The sequence below is a fragment of the Phlebotomus papatasi genome, chromosome 2 (genome assembly GCF_024763615.1).
Source record: "Phlebotomus papatasi isolate M1 chromosome 2, Ppap_2.1, whole genome shotgun sequence".
Lineage (NCBI taxonomy): Eukaryota > Metazoa > Arthropoda > Insecta > Diptera > Psychodidae > Phlebotomus > Phlebotomus papatasi.
In genome coordinates, this window is record NC_077223.1 from 53939627 (window position 1) to 53961658 (window position 22032).

The window sequence follows — 22032 nt, forward strand, 5'->3', positions numbered from 1 at the left end:
AATCAAATTCGTGAAATTATGCAAATTTTGTATTTAAACCAAAATATCAAGGATTTGGATGAACTGACAGAAAAGTGTTATATGGGTGAAATGTAGACCAGAATGTTCTCTATAATTTTCCCATAGAACATGATCTCATCGATTACTCAGAAGCCAAGATAAGCGAGGTTTTTTGTTTCTTAACTCGTTTTTTCATCCAGAGTGCCCCAAGTAGTCATTTTTGAGCTTCAACTATTTCAAAGAATTGTTGTATTTTGTGGGACTTTCCATTTAAAACCCTATTTTAAGTGTCTTGGTGGAGTAGAGGCAGTCAAATTGGCATCTGAGTGATTTCAAAGCGTTATTATTGGAAAAATCATTTTTTCACACTTAAACGGCAAAATCGGAGTGATAGCGTAGTCTGAGCGGAAAATGATGTATGGACGAAATGTAGAGACAAATGTCCTCTACAATTATGTTGAAGTAATCATCAAAATCGGTTCAGCGACAGTCGAGATAATTGAGGTTATGTGATATTGAAATTGGTTTTTCGACTGTGGCGCCCCTGGTGTTGGTCCCACGAAGTTCAAATATTCTAGAAAGTTGTAGCATTTGGTGAGATCTTTCGTTTAAGCCCTCATTCATCAAAATCGGTCACATAGAACCGGAGATATGATTTTTTGAATTTTGTGAACTTTGACCCCTCATATCTCCGGTTCTGTTTTAACCACAGCGCGCATACGCACCATTTTGGAAACGTCCTAGACTGGATTACAACATACTAAAATTTCATTAACTTGCACAATGCCGTTTTTGAGAAAAGTGACTTTGAATTTCGATGAATTTTGACGCTATCACAGCGCCACCTGTGGTGACCTTTTGAACTTCCATCTGAAAGTGCTCATCGAGACGAAACCAAAAAGGTAAAATTTAGGTCGCTATGTTAATTAGAACCGGAGATAGAGGCCGGTCAATGTTCGAACTTTGACCCCTTATAGCTCGGGTCAGGGGTTTTAGATCGACTTAAGGTTTTTTTTGTTTGATAGGTATAATCAACGGCTACAACATACTAAATTTTCAGCCCGATGCACAATGGAATTTTTGAGTTATTTAACTTTTAAGATTTAAAAATTTTCTTTTTAAAAAAAGCGCCCCTAGCGGTGGTTTTATGAACTTGCGATGTTAGAAGGGGAAGTGGCATTTCATGAGAGCTTTCCAAAAAGCCCTCACTTTTTAAATTCTGATGATTAGAACCGGAGTTATGGCCATTTTAAGAAATTTTTTTTGGACCCTTATAGCTCGGGTCAGGGGGGTCGGGGGACCTTAAGTTTGGTATTGATGGAAAGCTCTAAGGCCCAGCTATAACATACTAAAATTTGAGTCCGCTGAATGCCATAGGGGCGGAGCTATTGAGAAAACAAAAAAGGGGGGTCTTCAAAATGGCGGAAGGAGGGGTGGGGGGGTGGGGGGTCTATGCACCAAGTTGCAATTTTCACCCGATATATAACCTTTGCCGAAAACCGCAAGTCGATATCTTTTTTAGTTTAGGAGCTATTAAGCTCCAAAGAGCGGCCGGCCGGCCGGCCGGCCGGGAACGTAACTTAGCCACATATATATTCGGAATCAGGAAGTGGCGAAACACATTTTGGCCAAATTTGAGGTCGATCGGACGACATGAAATTTTGTTAGGATTATAGTAGGTGAGATTTTGTTAAGAATCTCACCTAATAGGGTTTTAAATGGAAAGTCCCACAAAATACAACAATTCTTTGAAATAGTTGAAGCTCAACAAATGACTACTTGGGGCACTCTGGATGAAAAAACGAGTTAAGAAACAAAAAACCTCGCTTATCTTGGCTTCTGAGTAATCGATGAGATCATGTTCTATGGGAAAATTATAGAGAACATTCTGGTCTACATTTCACCCATATATTACTTTTCTGCCAGTTCATCCAAATCCTTGATATTTTGGTTTAAATACAAAATTTGCATAATTTCACGAATTTGATTCAAGATAACTGAATGGCGTCTCCCAACTTCAGCTCTAAATCGAATTTGCATGCACTCCGAGCTAGCTCACGTTAAGAATCTCACCTACATAAGCCGGTTAGGATTATCTGTCCCTTTTTTTTTCGTCCGAAAAAAAATCCTGGCCGGAGATACATGGCGTCAAAGATGGCGCCTCGCGCTTCATTCCTCAATTGCGATTTTTAGCAAATATTTTAAAATGCTCTATTTCGGGAACGGGTTGAGATTTCTTCTTACTCTTTTTTTTATTTGAAAGATAATTTTATACTCTTTAAAACGATATACTTGATTTTGCATTATCTGCTTAAGTTTTTTTGTAACGGTCTTTTAAAAAAATTTAAAAAAAAATTAAAAATTAATTTTTCTCAAAAACCCCGTTCTAAAAAAATTTGATTTTTTTACTGTTGATCAGTAACATTGAGTACTATATTCCCTGAAAAGGCGAGCTTCCACTTTTGCACTTACTTTTTTTAAAAATATTTGAAACATTACCATATTTTCAAAATTAAAAATAACCAGCTAAACTCAAAATTTTGAGTTCAACTTTTCAGGGAATATAGTACTCCACAATACTTATAAACAGCCAAAAAATCAAAATTTTTCGAAATCAAGTTTTTGAAAAAAAAAAATTTTTTTTGAGTTTTAAATAAAAATGTCTTTTATTGACAAAAATCAAACTTTAAGATACATTTGACACATGTGTCAATATGTAGATTTTTTTTAAACGGAATTTCAAAAAAAATTTTTTTTAAATTTTTTCAAAAATAATCCAAAAAAAATTCCAAATTTTTTTTTTGAAAAACTAAAAGAAAACAAAAAAACATAATTAGTACATGTGTTTAATATGATTTAAAGGCTTATTTTTGTCAATAAAAGACATTTTTATTTAAAACTCAAAAAAAAAATTTTCAAAAACTTGATTTCGAAAAATTTTGATTTTTTGGCTGTTTATAAGTATTGTGGAGTACTATATTCCCTGAAAAGTTGAACTCAAAATTTTGAGTTTAACTGGTTATGTTTAATTTTGAAAATATGGTAATTTTTCAAATATTTTTAAAAAAAAGTAAGTGCAAAAGTGGAAGCTCGCCTTTTCAGGGAATGTAGTACTCAATGTTACTGATCAACAGTAAAAAAATCAAAATTTTTGAGAATGGGGTTTTTGAGAAAAATTAATTTTTAATTTTTTTCAAAAATTTTTTAAAATACCGTTACAAAAAAAACTTAAGCAGATAATGCAAAATCAAGTATATCGTTTCAAAGAGTATAAAATTATCTTTCAAATAAAAAAAAGAGTAAGAAGAAATCTCAATCCGTTCCCGAAATAGAGCATTTTAAAATATTTGCTAAAAATCGCAATTGAGGAATGAAGCGCGAGGCGTCATCTTTGACGCCATGTAGCTCCGGCCAGGAATTTTTTTCAGACGAAAAAAAATAGGGGTATATTATTTTATGGTGTACTTTAACATATGTAAATTTCAGAAACATCTAAAACCATGAAGGGTACCCCTATGGTCGTCTTGAGATGGATTGGTCCATATATATATATATATATATGGGCCGATCCATCTCAAGACGACCATAGGGGTACCCTTCATGGTTTTAGATGTTTTTTTTTTCACATTTAAACGACAAAATCGAACAGATCGCATTATCTGACCGCAAAATGATGTATGGACGAAATATAGAGACAAATGTCCTCTACAATTATATCGAAGTAATCATCAAAATCGGTTCAGCACGTGTCGATATAATTGACATTATGTGATATTGAAATTGGTTTTTCAACTGTGGCGCCCCCTGGTGTTGGTCCTATGAAGTTCAAATGTTTAGAAAGTTGTAGCATTTGGTGATATCTTTCGTTTAAGTCCTCACTCATCAAAATCGGTCAAATAAAACCGGAGATATGATTTTTTGAATTTTGTGAGATTTGACCCCTCATATTTCCGGTTCCATTATAACCCCAGCGAACTCATGCCACTTTTTGGAAACGCCATAGACTAGACTACAATACTCTAAAATTTTATTAACTTGCATAATGCCGTTTTTGAGAAAAATGAGTTTGAATTTTGATGAATTTTGACGCTATCGCAGCGCCACCTGTGGTGACTTTTTGAACTTCCATCTGAAACTACTCATCGAAATGAAACCAAAAACCCAAAACTTAGCTCAAAATGTTAATTAGAACCGGAGATAGAGGCCGGTCAATATTCGAAATTTGACTCCTTATAGCTCGGGTCAGGGGTTATGGATCGACTTAAGTATTTTTTTGTTTGATAGGTATAATCATCGGCTACAACATACTAAAATTTCAGCCCGATGCACAAAGGAATTTTTGAGTTATTTAACTTAGAAAATTGAAATATTTTCTTTTTAAAAATAGCGCCCCTAGCGGTGGTTTTATGAACTTGTGATGTTAGAAGGGGAAGTGGCAACGTACATCAATATTAGAAAAAAAATCGTGTACTACTTAATTGCTCAATTAAAATTCTAATTTACATCTGAAATGTTCACTTTAAACTATACGGCACGATATTAATAAAAGTGCCTAATCTTATCTATAATGGGGAAAAGGGTGGGTTTCTTGAATAAATAATAATAATTCAAAAACAAACCTCTGGTATTGATTATCAGGATAGAATCCAATGGGTATTGCTGTAGAGGATTGTCGATAGTAGGGATCAATTTCTGGTTGTTGAGGAGAAGGATGTGGTAGTAACGGTTGACGTTCTACACGTTGTCCATAGGTACTGCTTCCACGGCCACGAGTACTTCGGCTATATCCTCGGTTTCCCCTTAAAATATAAGATTTGTGATAGATATATTTATAGATACCTGGTGATATATTTGTCAAAGAAAATCTGCCTAAATCCCTCAAAATTATTTTTTCTAAAAAAAAATCATATCTAAAGCCAAACGCGTGATAAGTCCAGATAACCTTATCGTAGGTGAGGTGTTTGCAAGTGACTTCAAAAAATGTGCTTAAAATTTTTAGCTGAGATTCTTTACAATCTCAGCCTTTGTCAAAAAATCAATTTTCAAATGGCCATATCTACGGCTATAATTGTCAGAATTTGAAAAAAATTTTGACTCCCCAATATCATCCGATTGAATCGAAGGTCCGATTAATAGAAAAATCGATTTTCGAAAATTCTATTTCTAAAACTAGACGAAGCTTTTCTTTAAATTTTAGTATGTTGTCGAGACCTTTCCAACGGTGAGTCGCACTCCTTCCTCGGTAGTGTTGCCTGACTGGAACTATAATCGCTATAATCAACAATGTCTTGACTGACCGGACTGCATTTTTTGTGTTAATGAAACGATTTCGATGAAATTTTAGTATAATAAAAATAATAGGGTAAAATGTGGAAAGCGAGACAGATTGGAAAGTGGGACCAAGCAGTCTAGAATGTGGGACATCTTAAAAACATGATAATAAATCAATTAAATATTTCAATTTTCGTTATAAAGATTATTAAACCTAATATTGTGATCATTTGAGAAGTTGAAATGGAAAGCCTCACAAAATACAATAATTCTTTAATATAGTTGAAGTTTATCAAATGAACACTTGGGGCGCGTTGGGCAAAAAAATGAGTTCAGAAACAAACAACCTCGATTATTTCGCCTTCTGAGTAATCGATGAGATCTAGTTTTACGGCAAGATTATAGAGAACATTTTGTTCTACATTTCACCACAGTCAGTTCATACAAATCCTTGATATTTTGGTTTAAATACAAAATTTGTATAATTTCACGAATTTGATTCACGAAAACTGAGGTGTCCCGCAACTTCAGCTCTAAAGGAAATTTGCATGCATTCCGAATTAGCTCACGTTAAGAATCTCACCTACATAAGCCGATTAGGATTATCTGTCCCTTTTCAACTAAATATCGACCATAGCCTCAATTCTGAGACCAAGATCAAAATCAAAATTTCAAGCTATCAAATACAGTGCCCGCTCTCTAATCCGGATCGGCGTAATCTGGACGAGTTACCGACGGTTACATATAAAATAATTTTGAGGTTATGTATGCATGTGTGTTCAGCAATGAAAATGAATTATCCTGTGATGTTTTTGTTTAATAATTGAAGTCTAATAGCATAAAATTCTCGAATTATGTCTTTTTAAGCTTCTTTTTAAAACTTTTATTCTAATTCTACAAAAAAAAAACTTGTATTATATTTTCGAACCGTTGAACGAATTCAAGAAATCCATCCGGAGTACGAAGCGGACATCTATCATATTGTCTCCCAATCATCCGGATTACAAAGCGAGCAGTGTATTTCTAAAATCAAAATTTCATATTCTGACGCGAAGCATTTATGGAACTTAAAATATCTTAGCTAAGAACCAAGATTTCAAGATTTTCCACACTTAACGAAACGTCCTTTCTAACAAATATCTTCATTTTTTTGCCGAATTGATTGAAATTTCGCCATATTAAATTAGAAAAAATAATTATAGGTTGTATTATATAATATATGACAAGATATTATCGGGAATAAAAGAAATGCACACAAAACTTGTGACGTGTGATAAACCCTGAAATGCTTATGCAAGATGTCATTCTTTTGCAGGTATTCTTAGGGTGTTGTATTTCAAAACGTACATCTAGAACGTTTTGAACCATTGGGATTAAATTTAAAGATCAAACATTGTATTTTTCATAGTCATTCTCTTTTTGTATCATCTCTTATAGAAACTTTCTTCATCAAAAACGATTTCCGCATGAAACTCTTCAAATTGTTAGTATCTTGAAAATTCCAAGCACCTCCGAGAGGTTCTTCGAATTATTTCAAGAAAACATGGAATTTGACGTCTTGAAATCTTGAAATATTTTGGTTCCAGAATTGCAAATCTTGATATCCACACGGTTTGTGTCTTGGAATTTAAGTCCAAGACATTTGACAGATTTTACATCTTGATCTTGATTTTTTGATTTCAGAATACCAAAATCTTGAAATTTTCTTGGTTTTGATCTTGGTCTCAGAATTGAGGCACATGTCTCTTGACATACCGATCCGGGGTGCTCTGCTCATCCTGAGATATTAACTGTTTTTACAGTACTGGCTTTCGGACTTTACTGTATATATGAATCCTAACTCAGTTTCTCTTATAAATTGACTACTGTAAAATCAATGGAAACACTTTTATGAGGAAAGATGATCTTTGACAATTCTCAATCTAATCGACAATAAACTTAAATTCATAAAAAGATGGGTAGATTCAGATATACCACAGCCTTTCAGCTTTTAAGAAAATAACGATTAAGAAACTTACCTTGAATAACCTCCATGTTGCGGAGTTTTGTCACGGTAATTGTCTCTTGATAAATTATCTCTGTCCTTCCAATCGCTCCTTTCATTTCTTTCATCTCGTCGGTGCTCTCTCATTCGATGCCTAGAAGATGTCATAGTAACATATAATTATGTTATTTATAAATTATAGGTTTACAATATAAGGCACGGATTGGTATTGAATTATGAAATATCAATGGTATGACATGACACTTCACACCGACATAAAAGATATAGATTAATGAATAATATTAATATATGTAATGTGTAGAGATTTAGAAGACATTGTTTAACTTGTCAATCATTACACGTATAGCTGGTTCATTTAACTAAGGACGAGAGAGCCAAAAAATCGAGTATCAGAAATAATCATGTTTCTGACTTTTTTGAGCAAAACACGACTTTAGATGGACGTAGGAAAAATATCATTTTTGGGTCACCGGTGACCCAATCATCTTTAAAGAGTTATTATTATTAATCGTATCGAGATATTTATTACAAGGTAATCATTTTTACAATGTCATATCCCGTGTTGGAAGAATCTGCTAAGTCCATTGTAGACTGCCCAGGAGCACCTTCCCGTAGTGTGGTGAATGCTTCTTCCATGCTCCCGGAGTTGGTGGGCGAGGCGGTTACGTAATTACGATATTACGTTATTGTACATGTGAAAATTGTCTAAATCAGACATTCAGATCGTTGCACCGGGCGGGACTCGAACTCACAACAGTGAGTCGAGTCGGGGAATCGACCCGCCCAAGAGCCAACGGTCTTGCCTATTGCGCCACTGATTCCCCTTTAAAGGGTTAAAGAGGGTTTAAGGAAAGGTTTATACATATAACTAGTATGTAATACGTAAAATAAGTAACCTTCAATTACAATAAAATAATAAGTAAATAATTTTATAATTTATAATAATATCATAATTGCGTTTATTCTAGTTCTAAACCTTAGGTTTTTAAATTTCTTAATTTTAAATATAAAATTGCCTACAAATAAGACTAATTATTCTCAATAATGTAAATTTATGTCCATATATTACTCTCCCCCCTGACCAAAGGACTCAGCTTACATTTCTTAGAACAAGAAGGTATTTAAACAGACATCTGAGGGCCAATTTTTGAAATTCTCATTCACGCCCGCGAGCTCTTTAGTAGCCGAGAGAAATTGACTCACACAACCTTGGACAGTTTTTTGTTTTGGAACAAAACTCCCCTTTTGTTGAGTTTCTTTAAGGATTAGGGTAAGTGTGCCAAATTCCGGCCAGCTTGCAATTTCGGCCATCTTTTTTGTTCCTCGAATTTCCATGAATTTTAAGTTTTTACATACTCTAGAGATTATACAATGCAAAAGAATAGCAAAAAATGTAGCTTTGACAAACGAGAAGACGTGAAAAAGCACTGGAAGAATTCCCGAAGAGCAAGGAACTATGAGAATGAAGGTGGCCGAAATAGGGCACCAAAGCTATGTCTATATTTTTATTCAATTTAAAATGTGTTAAGAATGATTTTGGAATAAATAAAGACGGTAAACTCTTTACAAGGTTCCAAGCAACACTCTTACAAAAGAAAGAATAAAAAAATCAATTTGTAAGGTAAAGTACCCTTACTCGACCGGGTTCCTCTATTCGACCGGTGGGTCAATTTTTGAATATTTGATGGTAAATTTCATCGATTTCTATGAATTTGTCACTGATTCGTATTATTTAAAGAATAATTGACCTATTAATGTTAGATCATACACAAAATATTATAGCAAATATAATTAAATTGAATAAATAAATCTACCGGTCGAATAGAGGAACCGGTCGAATAAAGGGTACTTTACCTTATTTAAAATATTACATTTCAAACTTGAGACTTTGACGCTTGCATGCAACTATGCCGAGATTTGGCACACTTACCCTATAGGGTGGAATTATATTTAATTCCACCACTTTATGAGTTACAGTAGGTGTCAAAAGTTTGTTGCCTCATGTATGTTCGGGAAACCAGGTGCAAAAAATGATTTAAAAAAAATTACTTTTTAAAATTTTTCTTTCTGCAAATTATAGTAGCCTGTTATCCGTAGATCTTATTTATTACGAAAAAAAATATTTCATTTTATTTCATATGAAAAAAATATTGTTTTCCAAAAGTTGTTCATTTTTCATGATGCGTCAAAAGTTTGTTGCCTCATTTGAAAAGTTACTCATTATTTATGAAGCAGACATCATTGGGTCACTATCAGAGATACTTGCAATGCTGTTATCAACCCTCTGAGTCGATACTCTAGGTCTACCAGTAGCTTTTTTCAGATGTACTCGTACCTCATTAATATAATATTTGAATATTTTATGTATAACCTTTAGTGATTTTCTATAAAATTAGACAATTAACGACGCAGATTCATACCGGCAGTATCTGTGGATGATTTTCCACCTTTTAACTCCGTCTAACATGCCATTTTAACTTGATTTATGAATTATCAAAAAAAACAGATTATTTCTTGTTATTTATTATCACTTTCAAACACATTAGAAATGTCCAAACGCACCATTGGCCTCTCAAATGACATAAACTCAAAATATGGCCGGTTTATTTTAAGTTAGTTGCATGTTTTTTACCCTTGTGAGTAACTTTTAAAATGAGGCAATAAACTTTTGGCGCATGAAAAATGAACAACTTTTGGAGAACAATAATTTTTTATATGAAATAAATTTTTTTGATGTTTATTTTATAAAGCAATCTGCACATAAATACAAAAGGGAGTGCAATGAACTTTATGAGGGATAAAACAAATAAGACAGGCGACTTGCTGGTTGATCTCAGGTATCAACCCAAATTAATTCCTGAATCTATAAAAGCAGGAATAGGTCTGAAGGTCTCACCCTCGTGAGCCTTCAATTCGATCCCTCGTCTATTGCCAACCGACCAGCGAGATCATTTGGATGCCCAAGAAGTCTGCTCTTATATCTTTTGCTGGCAATATGAAATAAAATGAAATATTTTTTTCGACATATATAAATAAGATCTACGGATAACAGGCTACTAATTTGCAAAAAGAAAAATTTTAAAAAGCAATTTTTTCTATAATTTTTTGCACCTGGTTTCCCGAACATACATGAGGCAACAAACTTTTGACACCTACTGTAACTACAGTCTAGTCCTAGTGAATCGACGATCAAAGCTCTATAAATTTCTTTTAGTAAAAAGGGATGGCAAAACGCCCCATACTTTGCAAATTGTTCAAACATGCAATTTTTGAGCGAAAAGAGATAAGAGGAAATTAAAAATATTGTATTAGATAATAAGAGAATTAAAAATTATAATATGGCCATTTGGACAAACTAACCTAGGAGGTGATCGTGAATGTGGTGATCTATGGAATCGATTATGTTGTGGCCCTCGTTCTCTATATCGCCCAGCTGGTGTAACTGAACGTGATCTCGACCTACAACAGATAATAAAATAAGAGATACGTTCAGACTATGTTTTCGGCTCCAAAGAGACTTTTAAGGAGAGAGGTTTAAAGTTTGTCAGCTAATATTAATTTTCATTAATTACAACACAATTAGTACACTTACAACTTTCAAGCCAATGATAAGCCTAGATCAGCTTATAATTAGCAATTCATTGCAAATTTGGATTGTGGCAAACGCGAACGATATTTATACATAAATATTGCAAATTTCGTTTAAACCGTATGTAACATAATATCATTATTAATAAGGAAAATTTGATGAGAAATGAATAAAAGTATCTGAAAATCTTTAAAATACATTATCTCGGAAACAAGTGAAATTTTGCACACCTCAGGCCTACAGACGGCTCTAAATGGATGTAAAGTTCAAGGCCTCTAGTCCTCATAGTTTCCGAGAAAATCAACTTTAAAGTTTTTCAGATACTTTTATGCGTTTCTCATCCAATTTTCCTTATTAATAACGATAATATGTTACATACAGTTTAAGAATTATTAAACGAAATTTGCATTATTTATGTATAAATATCGTTCGAGTTTGCCACAATCCAAATTTTGCAATGAAGGAATTGCACCTCTATATAAGCTGATCTTGTCTTATCATTAACTTAGCTTATATAGAGGTGCAATTCCTTCATTGCAAAATTTGGATTGTGGCAAACTCGAACGATTTATACATCAATATTGCAAATTGCAAAAAATTCTTAAACTCTATGTAACATATTATCGTTATTAATAAGGAAAATTGGATGAGAAATGCATGAAAGTGTCTGAAAATCTTTAAAGACGATTATCTCGGAAACTATGAGAGATAGAGGCCTCAAACTTTACGCCCATGTAGAGCCGCTTTCAGGCTTGATATGTGCAAAATTTCACTTGAAAATTAAGAAAATTGGATGAGAAAGGCATGAAAGTGTCTGAAAATCTTTAAAGACGATTATCTCGGAAACTGTTAGAGATAGAGGCCTCAAGTTTTACATCCATTTAGAGCCTGTTTAAGGCTTGATATGTGCAAAATTTCACTTGAAAATTAATAAAATTGGATGAGAAATGCATGAAAGTGTCTGAAAATCTTTAAAGACGATTATCTCGAAAACTATGAGAGATAGAAGCCTCAAACTTTACGTCCATGTAGAGCCGTTTTCAGGCTTGATATGTGCAAAATTTCGTGCGTGTAATCGAAAACGTGTAAATTCGCCATTACAGTTTGACAGCTGCAGGAAGCATCCACTTTGGTGAGTATTTTCCTTTGTTTTCCGAGTTTTACGCCCTAATTTTGTTTAAAAACGACCAAATCCCTTAAGGTGTCTACACATTGAGAACAATTTTTTGTCAAAAATTGCTTTTTTGAAGGAAATTGGCTGCAGTGCTGTAGGCAGAAACATCAAAATTCTGTCAAAAATGCAATTTTTGACAAAAATTGCTCCCAATGTGTAGAGGCCTTTAAGTAAAAAGTAAAATGCATCTCCTCAGTGCGGGTTTTCAAGTGTTATTGCGAAAAATAGTGAAAAAAAATCCAATATGATGAAATGTCTGGTTGCGGGGCGTCATTTTACTCACAAATTTTCTGTCTAAAAGGGCAGTTTCTGGCCACTGATGGCCCCAAAGTAGCCCCCAGAGTGATCATCAACCCTACAGAGAAATCCTTTAAAAAACCGGTGCAAAAATCTGCAATTTTTTGAACAGGTTTTGAACGTGTTCCAAACTTTTCCACGTATTATTCCCGGAAAAGACGATTTCTCTCAGTCAGTGTTCTGTAGTGCGCTCTTGTGATCTTAAGTGAGTTCAAAATTCATCCCTCAGTGATCCCCGCATGCACAACTGATTTATCTTAAGCTCATTTGTCCAGTATGGAATTTCTCCAGTCGCACTTCTGCCATTCCGGGAACAATTTCCCTACAGACAATCTGTGATTATCACGCGTTCACGTCATTCCCATTTTCATACAATTTGGTTTATTTTCTATTCACAGAGGAAAAGTTTACGGGGATGGACAACAAGACGGGATAAAAGTCAAGAGGCTGACGGAATGACAGGAAGACCGAATTCAGCAATTTGTAAGGACATGAAGGAGGAATAGCTGGTGGAGCAATGAAGGAAGATAGCAGAGCACTTAAGGTTTCAGCTTTTTTTTCTTATTTTCTTCTAAGTCTGTTCATGGTCGTGTTCCCGGAACAGCAAATTTTCTATTTCAATCTCTTATAAAAATTGTCTCCTTTTACAGATTCGCTCATCATCATCAACAAAATAAAATCATCCCTAGTACTCGGCTTGAGACATCATCTGATGAAAATGGAAAAAAAAATGTAGGAGCGAGAAAAAATTTCTATTTTGTGAAAATATTTGACAGGAAAATAAAATTACACTTTGGAAATTACAAGTTTTTGTATTTTACACGCACCACTTTACACAGAATTCTAGATTACATTCTGCATATTACACGCAAAAAATACACGCAAGAGATTATACGCGGGAAATTACACGTTTCAAAGATTACACGTTTGTCAAAATTACCATTAAAATAGTGATGCAAAAAAATACCCATACTATTTTAGTTGTAATTTTTGTACTGTGTAGTCTTTTGACAGGAGAAAATGTTAAATTAAAAAAAACGTTGGTTACACCAGTGTTATAGCCTTGGGTATAGACTGCATATTAAGACGAATAAGCATAATGTAAAATAATTCAATTTTCCAGGAAAAAGAAAATTGTATATCCATGCTTTTTCCACCTACCCGTGGTACCACCGAACACTTTCTGGAACACCAGTACACACCTCTGTCTCTTTCCCATTAAAGTTATTTAGAGTATTCTTCACAGATCTAAGTTATCAACTAGACATTAAGGACATGAATAATTCTCAAGAATTTAGTTACGAGATTATGTCATTTTAGAGAGGTCATCGAAGACCGAAAGTCGATAACTCTTACTGTTTGAATTTTATATGTGTCAGAAGACTGGGAACGCAAAAAACGGTACTTTTCTAATAGAGCTATTACCGTTACTTTTCCGATTCACTGCCGATTGTGACCAATGCAGTAGAAATTTGAATATCATAATCTTTCACAAAAAAAAACAAATTTTGGCAGCTCGGAATATAAAACGAATAAGTCGGGAATGGCCGAATTTACAGGAGAGCGATTTCAAGCGGAGATTCTACATGCTGGGTATAGGGTTTTTAAGATTTGAAACCCCTTAAACTTTGGGAATAATTAACTTTCCGGTATAACATTCACAAGGAAGGTAGAGGGTGTCACGGAGTACCCGAAAAGCGAAAAAACGAATTTTGCAAAAAAAAATCGACTTAGTCGAGTTATATTCTGACAAGTCGATTTGCCCAAATCGGGTGAAAATAAGGCCCTCCAGGGTGGTTGACTTTTAACATTGAATGTGGCGACTTAACCGCTGAAGATGTAGATAGATTAATGTTCAGCTAGACTAATTACAAAATTATATCCGAAAATAATAGAAATCGCTAGGGACAATCTTAAAATAAAGTCACAAAATTATGTTTTTGGAGGGGCATGGATGATTCGGGTAAGACTAGAGAATGTTGACTTGTGGGGGAAGGTCTCTTATTTGGAAGCCTGGATTGTGATAAGTTAAAAAAAAATTACCAGTGATAAGCCCAGATAAGCTTATATTTGCTGAGATTCTTTACAGGCTACCTGGAAATGTGTACAACTCGGAGTGCTTGCAATTCGGAATGCGTGAAAATTTGATTGTGAATTGAATTTTGGTGGTATAAAGAATCGTCTCGAGCATACTGTTCTTGGCGACCGAAATGGGTAAAATTGACTCGACGCGTTTCATTATGCCCAAAATTCAACTCATAATCAAATTTTAACGCATTCCGAGTTGCCTTGTTAGTACCCCGAGTTGCACGCATTTCCAGATCGCCTATTACTGGTCATTTTCTATTTTGAATAGTCTAAGTGCAGACGGCCAAAAAAAGAAATAATCCTTAAAATCGGTTAAAAACATTAGAAATAGAGTTCGGTCCATTTAGATATAGTATGGGTCGGGGTTCAGTAGCAGTCGCAGTACCGTTAGAAAGGTCTCAACGTCAGCCACAACGTACTAAAATTTAAAGAAAAAGCATCGTCTAATCGACTTTTCAATTAATCGAACCCTCAATTAAATCGCATGAAATTGGGATGTCATGACGGTTGTAGTATTAAAGCACTAGAGCTTTCCAAAACACCAACATTTTTCAAATTCTGACAAACTGAATCTTTAACCCCTTTTAGCTCGGGTCAGGAGGGTCTGGCGGGGGGCCTTGTTTTTTTTTTTAATCGAAATCTCTTAGGCCCGGCTATAAAGGCTGTGTTATCGAGAAAACAAAATGTGGGTGTACAGTAGACTCTTCGATATCCGGCTGAATGGGGGACAAACCCAGCGAGCACCAAATGCTAAGCTTTTTCAAATCAGCTGAAAACATATATTTTTTCAGCTGAGCTCTGCTAACCTCGAAGTTACACTAGCGATCGCAGTGGCAATTAGTCAAAGTTATTCTTTTTCCCCAATCGAGTGAGAGACTTTAATGCACTTGGTTTTTGTCTTTGCTGAGTTGAGTAGATGCTAAGGTTAACCTTTTCCATTATTACAATTTTATGATTCTTACAAAAACCACATTTCACATTAAAAAATAAAGCAAAAAATTTAAAATTCACAAAAATTTTAAAAAATCATATTTATAATATATTTTGAATAATATGTATTCTTAAACCTTTTCCGACCAATAAATTTAATTTTTTTTGTCTAATTTTATCAAAAAATATTGTGAATTCATTTATAAAAAAAATATACTACACCTAAATTAAAATTGCATTGCCAAGAATTCTTGTCCGCTGTGATTTTAGAAGATTAATAACCCAAGAAATTCTTGGGAATTCTCAAGATATTTTGATATTTAATGAATTCTAAATTCGAGAAATATTGAAAAAAACTTCGGAACCTCATGGAAATACCAAGAAGATCAAGAACATATAGAATTTAGAGCCTCTATAATTTTTATTTAATGGTATACACAGTCTACTCAAAATTATTTGAAATGATTTCCAACAAATTAGCATATTTTCCTGACTTTAAAGGTATTTAAAAACTCTCTTCTAAAAAATATAAATGCATATCATTTTAAATTAAAAAATGAATCATCAAATTGAATAAATTTTTCATTTAAAAAAGAATACGTACAGTATTAAAAAAAAAACGATAATTGTTGGTTTGTTATTTTACCACGATAATAAAAGTAGTTTTTTGCGTAAAAATGCGCTTTAGAAAATTTATAATCGAAAATTTATAAATAGAAAAGTGCAGCATATACATTATGCATATGCATCGTGCACGGATCATACATTTATTTCACTTGTAAAATATAAAACATTTTATAACATAAAAAAATATATATTTTCCGCATTTACCGCAACAAACAAAAACGCTTTTATGTAAATTTTTCAACTTAAATTGTGATAAAACAATTATATTTTATTTTGTAGTATTCATAGAAATTTTTTGTAGTATTTTTAAAAGGCATTATTGCACTCATTAACTCTTTCCGGACCGCAGCATATGCTACAAGCCAATTTCACTTTTTTTTTTAAATCAAAAATATCTTTGCTCAGAAATTAATTGAGGTCCTACAAAAAAATATTTTACATTTAGACATCCTTATAGTTTGTAATCATTCACAAGAATAGGATTTTTATCAGTTCTGAATAATTAAAAAAAAAACATTGTTTTCCACAAAGTATTCATATGCTGCTTTGAGTACTCAGAGTCCCAAAAGAGGCGAAAGAGTTAAGTGGGGGAGTCACAACTTTTAAATGGATTTTTTTAAATGCATCTGCAACTTTATTTACCATAAAAAAGTTAAAAAAGTAGAAAAATCCTGTTTCAAGATCAATTACAATAGTTGTGACCGACTGTGAGCATAATACATCAATGGCTGTTCCAGGAAAGATGCCAATATTTAATTACGAAAATTGAGGAAAATATGCTTTTTGCAAAAGAAAAAACATATTTTTCATAAATAATGAATAATTTTATAACCCCCGACTGAATATTTGCTCAGAAAAAAAAAATTTTCTTTCTCGGGAAAATAATGACGCAATTCACTAAAAAATGCAACATTTTTGGTCGGGAGTATGTTTAATACTCTTATTTGACCATTCTCTATAGGCAGCATACCGCAGCATAATTCCTATAATAATATAAGTAATAAAAATCGTGATTATAATATCCCCCAAGTTGATAAATAATTTCAGGGGAAATTCCAAGTCCATTTTGACATTTTGAGAGAAAAAGAAAAAAAATGAAAGAGAAAATTTGCTGCTACAGTAGAGTCTCTCAAATCTGAATCTCTCAAATTCGAACGCCGTTTGGATTCAAAACGGCAATTCTGAGGTTATGTTAGAAACTTCGTATTCTTGGTGAATGAAAATCATAGTTATGTGCTTTTTCCTGAATGTTTACATACATTATGGTCGTGTAAAATGAAAAGGAAGTACTTTACCACTAAGGCTTGCAAGAAAGTACGGGAATTTGATTCAAAGTACAATTTAATCTCACACAAATTTCGTTAGTTTTGAAAAAATCGTTCGAATTTGGGAGGTGAGAAATGTCAAAAATACCCCCCGATCGTTCGAATTTAGGAGACTCTACTGTAAATGCTTCCTGGCGCCATCTACCGGCAGTATGTAGTTCTGCCATCATCCACTGCGAGCGCTAAACAGTGCCATTTTTATGTATTTGCTTAGCACTTTTTGTTCGAGAGCTGCTGATTGGCCAGCAGACCGATTCAGCAAAAAAATGCTGAAAATCCTATTTTATTCTGCTAACTGTGCTCGCTGGGAAATGACATTTAGGTTTTTTGAATGATCAACGGTTTTTCTATTTTGTGCAGTGTGAATTTATTTTCTGTCTGACAAAGAAAAAGAGAATTTTCTTCATGGTGTTCGGCTTATGTTTCATTTTTTTATCACAATTATGTATTCTTCGATACAATGTTAATTAATACTTTAATTCACTCTGGACAAACTTCATGTTTAGTGAAAATAATTTTGAATATATCAACCGCCAGTGTTTGGCAGCTGTCACCCGGATAACGAAGTGCCGGATATCGAAGAGTCTACTGTATTCCAAAATGGCGGAAGGGGGGGGGGGGGGGGGGGGGGGGGTTGGGGGGTGGGTCTGACATCACCAACTTCTAGCCCACCTATCGACATTTAACCTTTGCCGAAAACCGCTTTTCGATATCTCTTTCCGTTCTCTCTTCAGAAGCGTTTGTACTCCGGACGGGACGGAACGGGATGTCCACGAGAATCGATTATTAACACATATGATATTCGTGATCTATGAGTGTCAAAACGTGTAAATACAAGATTTTGGCCTGATCTGACGTGATCGCATTTCAGCTGTGACCACATAAGCTGAGGTTGTAAAGAATCTCAGCTAATCGGATTGTGGAAACTGCTATCTCGCGATTCATTCTTACATGAATCAATAGCTCTGTAAATTTAATTATATCTATTATCATTGAATTTTTAAAAGTAAGGATCTTGAACTTTACTTTGATTCCCTTGATAAATCGCTGAAACCGTGTCTAAAATCTTAATTAGCCTATAATAATTTTACTGCAAGACTACTTTTGTTCCAAATATTAAGTGAGATTTTAAACAATCTCATAAAATCTCATGTCCTCCACACAGTTTGACTAAATTAGAATCTTTTGAAAAAAATAAGAACGATTTTTGTAAATAGAGATATAGGGAACCTAAACAAAAATGTTATTTATCTGAATATGCAGTTATATTGTAAATTATAAACTACATAGGAATAGCTAAAAGCACATTTTTCTACGTAAATTGAAATAAGTCAAACATCAATAATACACACCGACTGATACTAAATGACGGAGTCCGACTTCTAGTGCGATTCCTAGGCGTTCTAGAGCGCTTCCGAGGTGATCTGGAAATCTTAAGTGGTGATCTGGAGCGGGATCTGTAAATAGTAATAATAAGAATCGTATAAGAGCAAAAAGAAGAACTACACAGTAAAAAATTGTGTGAGAAATAAAGTTGTCTATGGGAAAAGTTGTGTATTGTTACAAACATTTTGGTTGTAAATTGTAAAATTACTATCATATTTGTAGTACGATACTAACATAATGCTAGTAAAATTAAGTTTTTGTAATGAAATTTGTGTATGGGAAAATTTGTGTGAGAACTGTCAAAATTTTATTGTTCACTATTGCAATTTTTCTAAGATTTCAGTCATTTTTCGCATTTCTAACAGTCTAATTGTCTTCTAGAATCATTCATTGGACTCTTAAAATATGCCTCAGTCGTAAAAAATGAGGAATAATTATGTAATAACAGAAAACAGAGGAAACATCATGTAAATTAGAAAAATTGACGATGCAACTCTTGGCCATTTGCTTAAGAGAAGTAAGCAAGTTCGTGGCGCGGCAGGAAAACGCGAGACGATCAACGCAAAGGCTATGGGTTCAAGTCTCAGACCCTCTCATCATGTTTTTTTCTTTTTTTTTGTTTTTTTTCTTTGTTTAATACAGAGACTTTTCACAGATAATACACATAAACCGAACAAAATTGCTCTACAATCAAAATTATAGACAAGCCATTTTATAAAATTGACAATACACAACTTTGCCAATACACAAACTTCACAACCATAGCGCTCGTGCAAAAATTACCAACGATAGTGGTTGTAATTTTTTTTACTGTGTAGTTTAATATCTCATTAAAATTAAACTCACCTTGAACTTCGAGAACTGCGACTGTATGAGCTACTTCTCTTCCTTCTGTGATCCACTAAGCGGCTCTCATTAGATCGTAGTCGACGTAATTCTGGACTCCTTCCGCGAGACACTCTGCGCCTTAATGAGAACCGTCTGTTATCATTTTCCCGAGACCGAGATCGTCGACGTTCTTTCCTTCGTTCTTTCTCTCTCATAATTCGATTAAATGCCTCAAGAGGATCATCAATTATGCCCGGTCCTACTTTAGCGGCCACGCCTTGATACACCGATGCCAGTGAGCTCGGAGGTCCTGAACGTATCAATTTTGGCGGGTATCCGCCCGGCACAGGGCGATTCTGATAGGATATCCTGTGATTGTTTCCGTAGAACGGCTGCTCGAACAGAGGTCGTGGATGAGAACTGTAATGAGGTTGGACAGATGAAATATATTCATTTCCGTGTTGAGCGTAATTGCTAGATGAGTGCAGTAGTTCACGATATGGTCCATAATGTTGATTATCATGAGGTTTTGGCGAGCGTCTGTTGATTTCATCTTGTTGAGGGCGTTCCACTGGGCGATGACAATGTGGCTCCTCGCTCAAACCTGCATAAACGTCATTCTCGTCCACTGTAGGAGTTTCTGAACGCTCGTTTTCCATGTTCTTCACAAGGTTATCCTCCCCACGACTCTTTCCGTTGATTTGTCTGTCACGGAACGCTCCACGGCACTGAAGATGGGCAGGTGGTACGGTTACAGTAATGTTGTCTTCATAATCACTATCCTCTTTTTCCTCAGGCAATTGCTTTTCTTCTTCTGGAGGTATCACCAACGCTTCCTTTGGCTTTGATATGGGTTTTCGATTATATCCAGTCTCATTTTTGAATGAATTTACTGAATTTCTTAGAAAACGATTGGGAATAAGGGAGCCTGGGGATGAACCTTTTTCGTGACAATCTGGACATTCATTGTCCTCTGACTCCAGTAGGGCAGTTCGAACACACTCGTCACAGAATGAACTACCACAGCATGGAATCATAACAGCGTCTGTAAAAAGATCCTTGCAAATGCTACATATTAAGTCCTCAGGAACTTCTTGAGTCTTTTCCACCAGAGGTGTCAAAACTGACTGTTGAAAACTGTAAAAGTATAATTGTTTTTTTAAGCGATTATTATTATTATTAAATTGCGAGATATTGCAAACAATTCTTGAAGAGCTTACGTCTCATTTTGTTGCTGCTCAATAAATGACCTTGGAATTCCTGTGTTCCTCTTCATTTCTGTCATGTCTGTCGAACCAATTAAGGGACAATTCTTGATCCAATGACCAGGTTTATGACACTTAAAGCAGCGATAATTTATAGGAACATCTCCTGTTTGGTTTGATCCACGGATTTTTTGATAGCTAAAAAACAACAACAAAATTTTTTTGGTTCAGATAATATTAAATTTTAAGGCAGAATGTGCTTTAAATTCATTTTATACCATTACCAACAATAGTACCTGAACTTGAATCTAATATGGATGCATGAAAAAAAAACATTATTTGTAGATATTAGATGAGTTCATACACCCCAAGGAATAATTATAGCTCCAGTTCTTTTTACTGGAAAATCTCAGAAAATAAAATGTCTGGAAAAAATTGTTTGAAGGTATTTTCAAACCGATATGAAAAATGGCCATTTTGAATTTATTAATGTCAGAATTGTGAGTACTGTGAGAGCATTTTGATCAAAATGAAGATTTTGGGTGGCAATAATTACTTTTAATAAATTTATCTAAAGGATATTTGTTTTCAATCAGTGGATGTTAAAATCTTATTTAATTATTAACTTTATTAACCTAATTAGAATCATTTTTATAAAGTTTTTCATAAATTTTACTGAAATATAAATAAATAATAATACTGAAATATACCCCCCTTATGATCTAAACCTAAAGGGTTAACATAGTCAGTGGAAGATACATTTAGAGTGATATAGCTCTAAGTGTGTTGGATTCAATAGCTTTCAGAATCTGGTACATTTTATTCGCTCAGGTTAACTTTTTTGTCTCCTTTGGGACTCTGGGTACCCATGAAAAAAAGATTTTTTTTGGACTATTTAGAATCGATAAAAATCCGATTCTTGTGGATGATTACAAACTATAAGAATGTCCAAATCTAGGATATTTTTTGCAGGATCCCAATTAACTCCTGAGCCAAGATATTCTTGGTCAAAAATCGTGAATTTTCGATTTTCTGCTTCCTTGCAGATATTGTGACTTTTTTAATATTTCTAGACCTGAATAAGGAAAAACCTCTCGGGGTCAATAAGTATGATAACTAACAATTACAGATTGCATAAATTCGAAAAATATTTTTTTCTTAAATTTTCAAAAAACTTGTTCAAACTCGAAAATCGATTTTTCGATTAATCGGACCTTCGATTAAATCGGATAAAATTGGGGTGTCACAAGGGTTGTAGTGCTCTATGAGAGCTTTCCAAAACATCATTTTTTTTTTGCATTCCGATA

General features: G+C 34.1%; 2 protein-coding genes across 3 annotated transcripts in view; both read right to left on the reverse strand.

Annotated features, from left to right (window-relative positions):
- The window catches only part of LOC129801718 (rhodanese domain-containing protein CG4456), an 887636-nt gene that overhangs the window by 377120 nt on the left and 488484 nt on the right, over window positions 1-22032 (reverse strand). The window lies entirely within an intron of this gene.
- LOC129801679 (uncharacterized) overlaps window positions 4171-22032 on the reverse strand; it is a 21964-nt gene continuing 4102 nt past the window's right edge. Inside the window, exons 3-8 of one of the 2 annotated variants that reach the window (XM_055846951.1) lie at window positions 20741-20923; window positions 19539-20657; window positions 18659-18763; window positions 10637-10735; window positions 7290-7409; window positions 4171-4799 (exon numbers count right to left, since the gene is read on the reverse strand). In XM_055846951.1, the coding sequence (XP_055702926.1) occupies window positions 4559-4799; window positions 7290-7409; window positions 10637-10735; window positions 18659-18763; window positions 19539-20657; window positions 20741-20923 (1867 nt within the window). In that variant the 3' untranslated portion in view covers window positions 4171-4558. The remainder of the gene's footprint in view (window positions 4800-7289; window positions 7410-10636; window positions 10736-18658; window positions 18764-19538; window positions 20658-20740; window positions 20924-22032) is intronic. The other variant, XM_055846952.1, reaches the window with a different exon arrangement.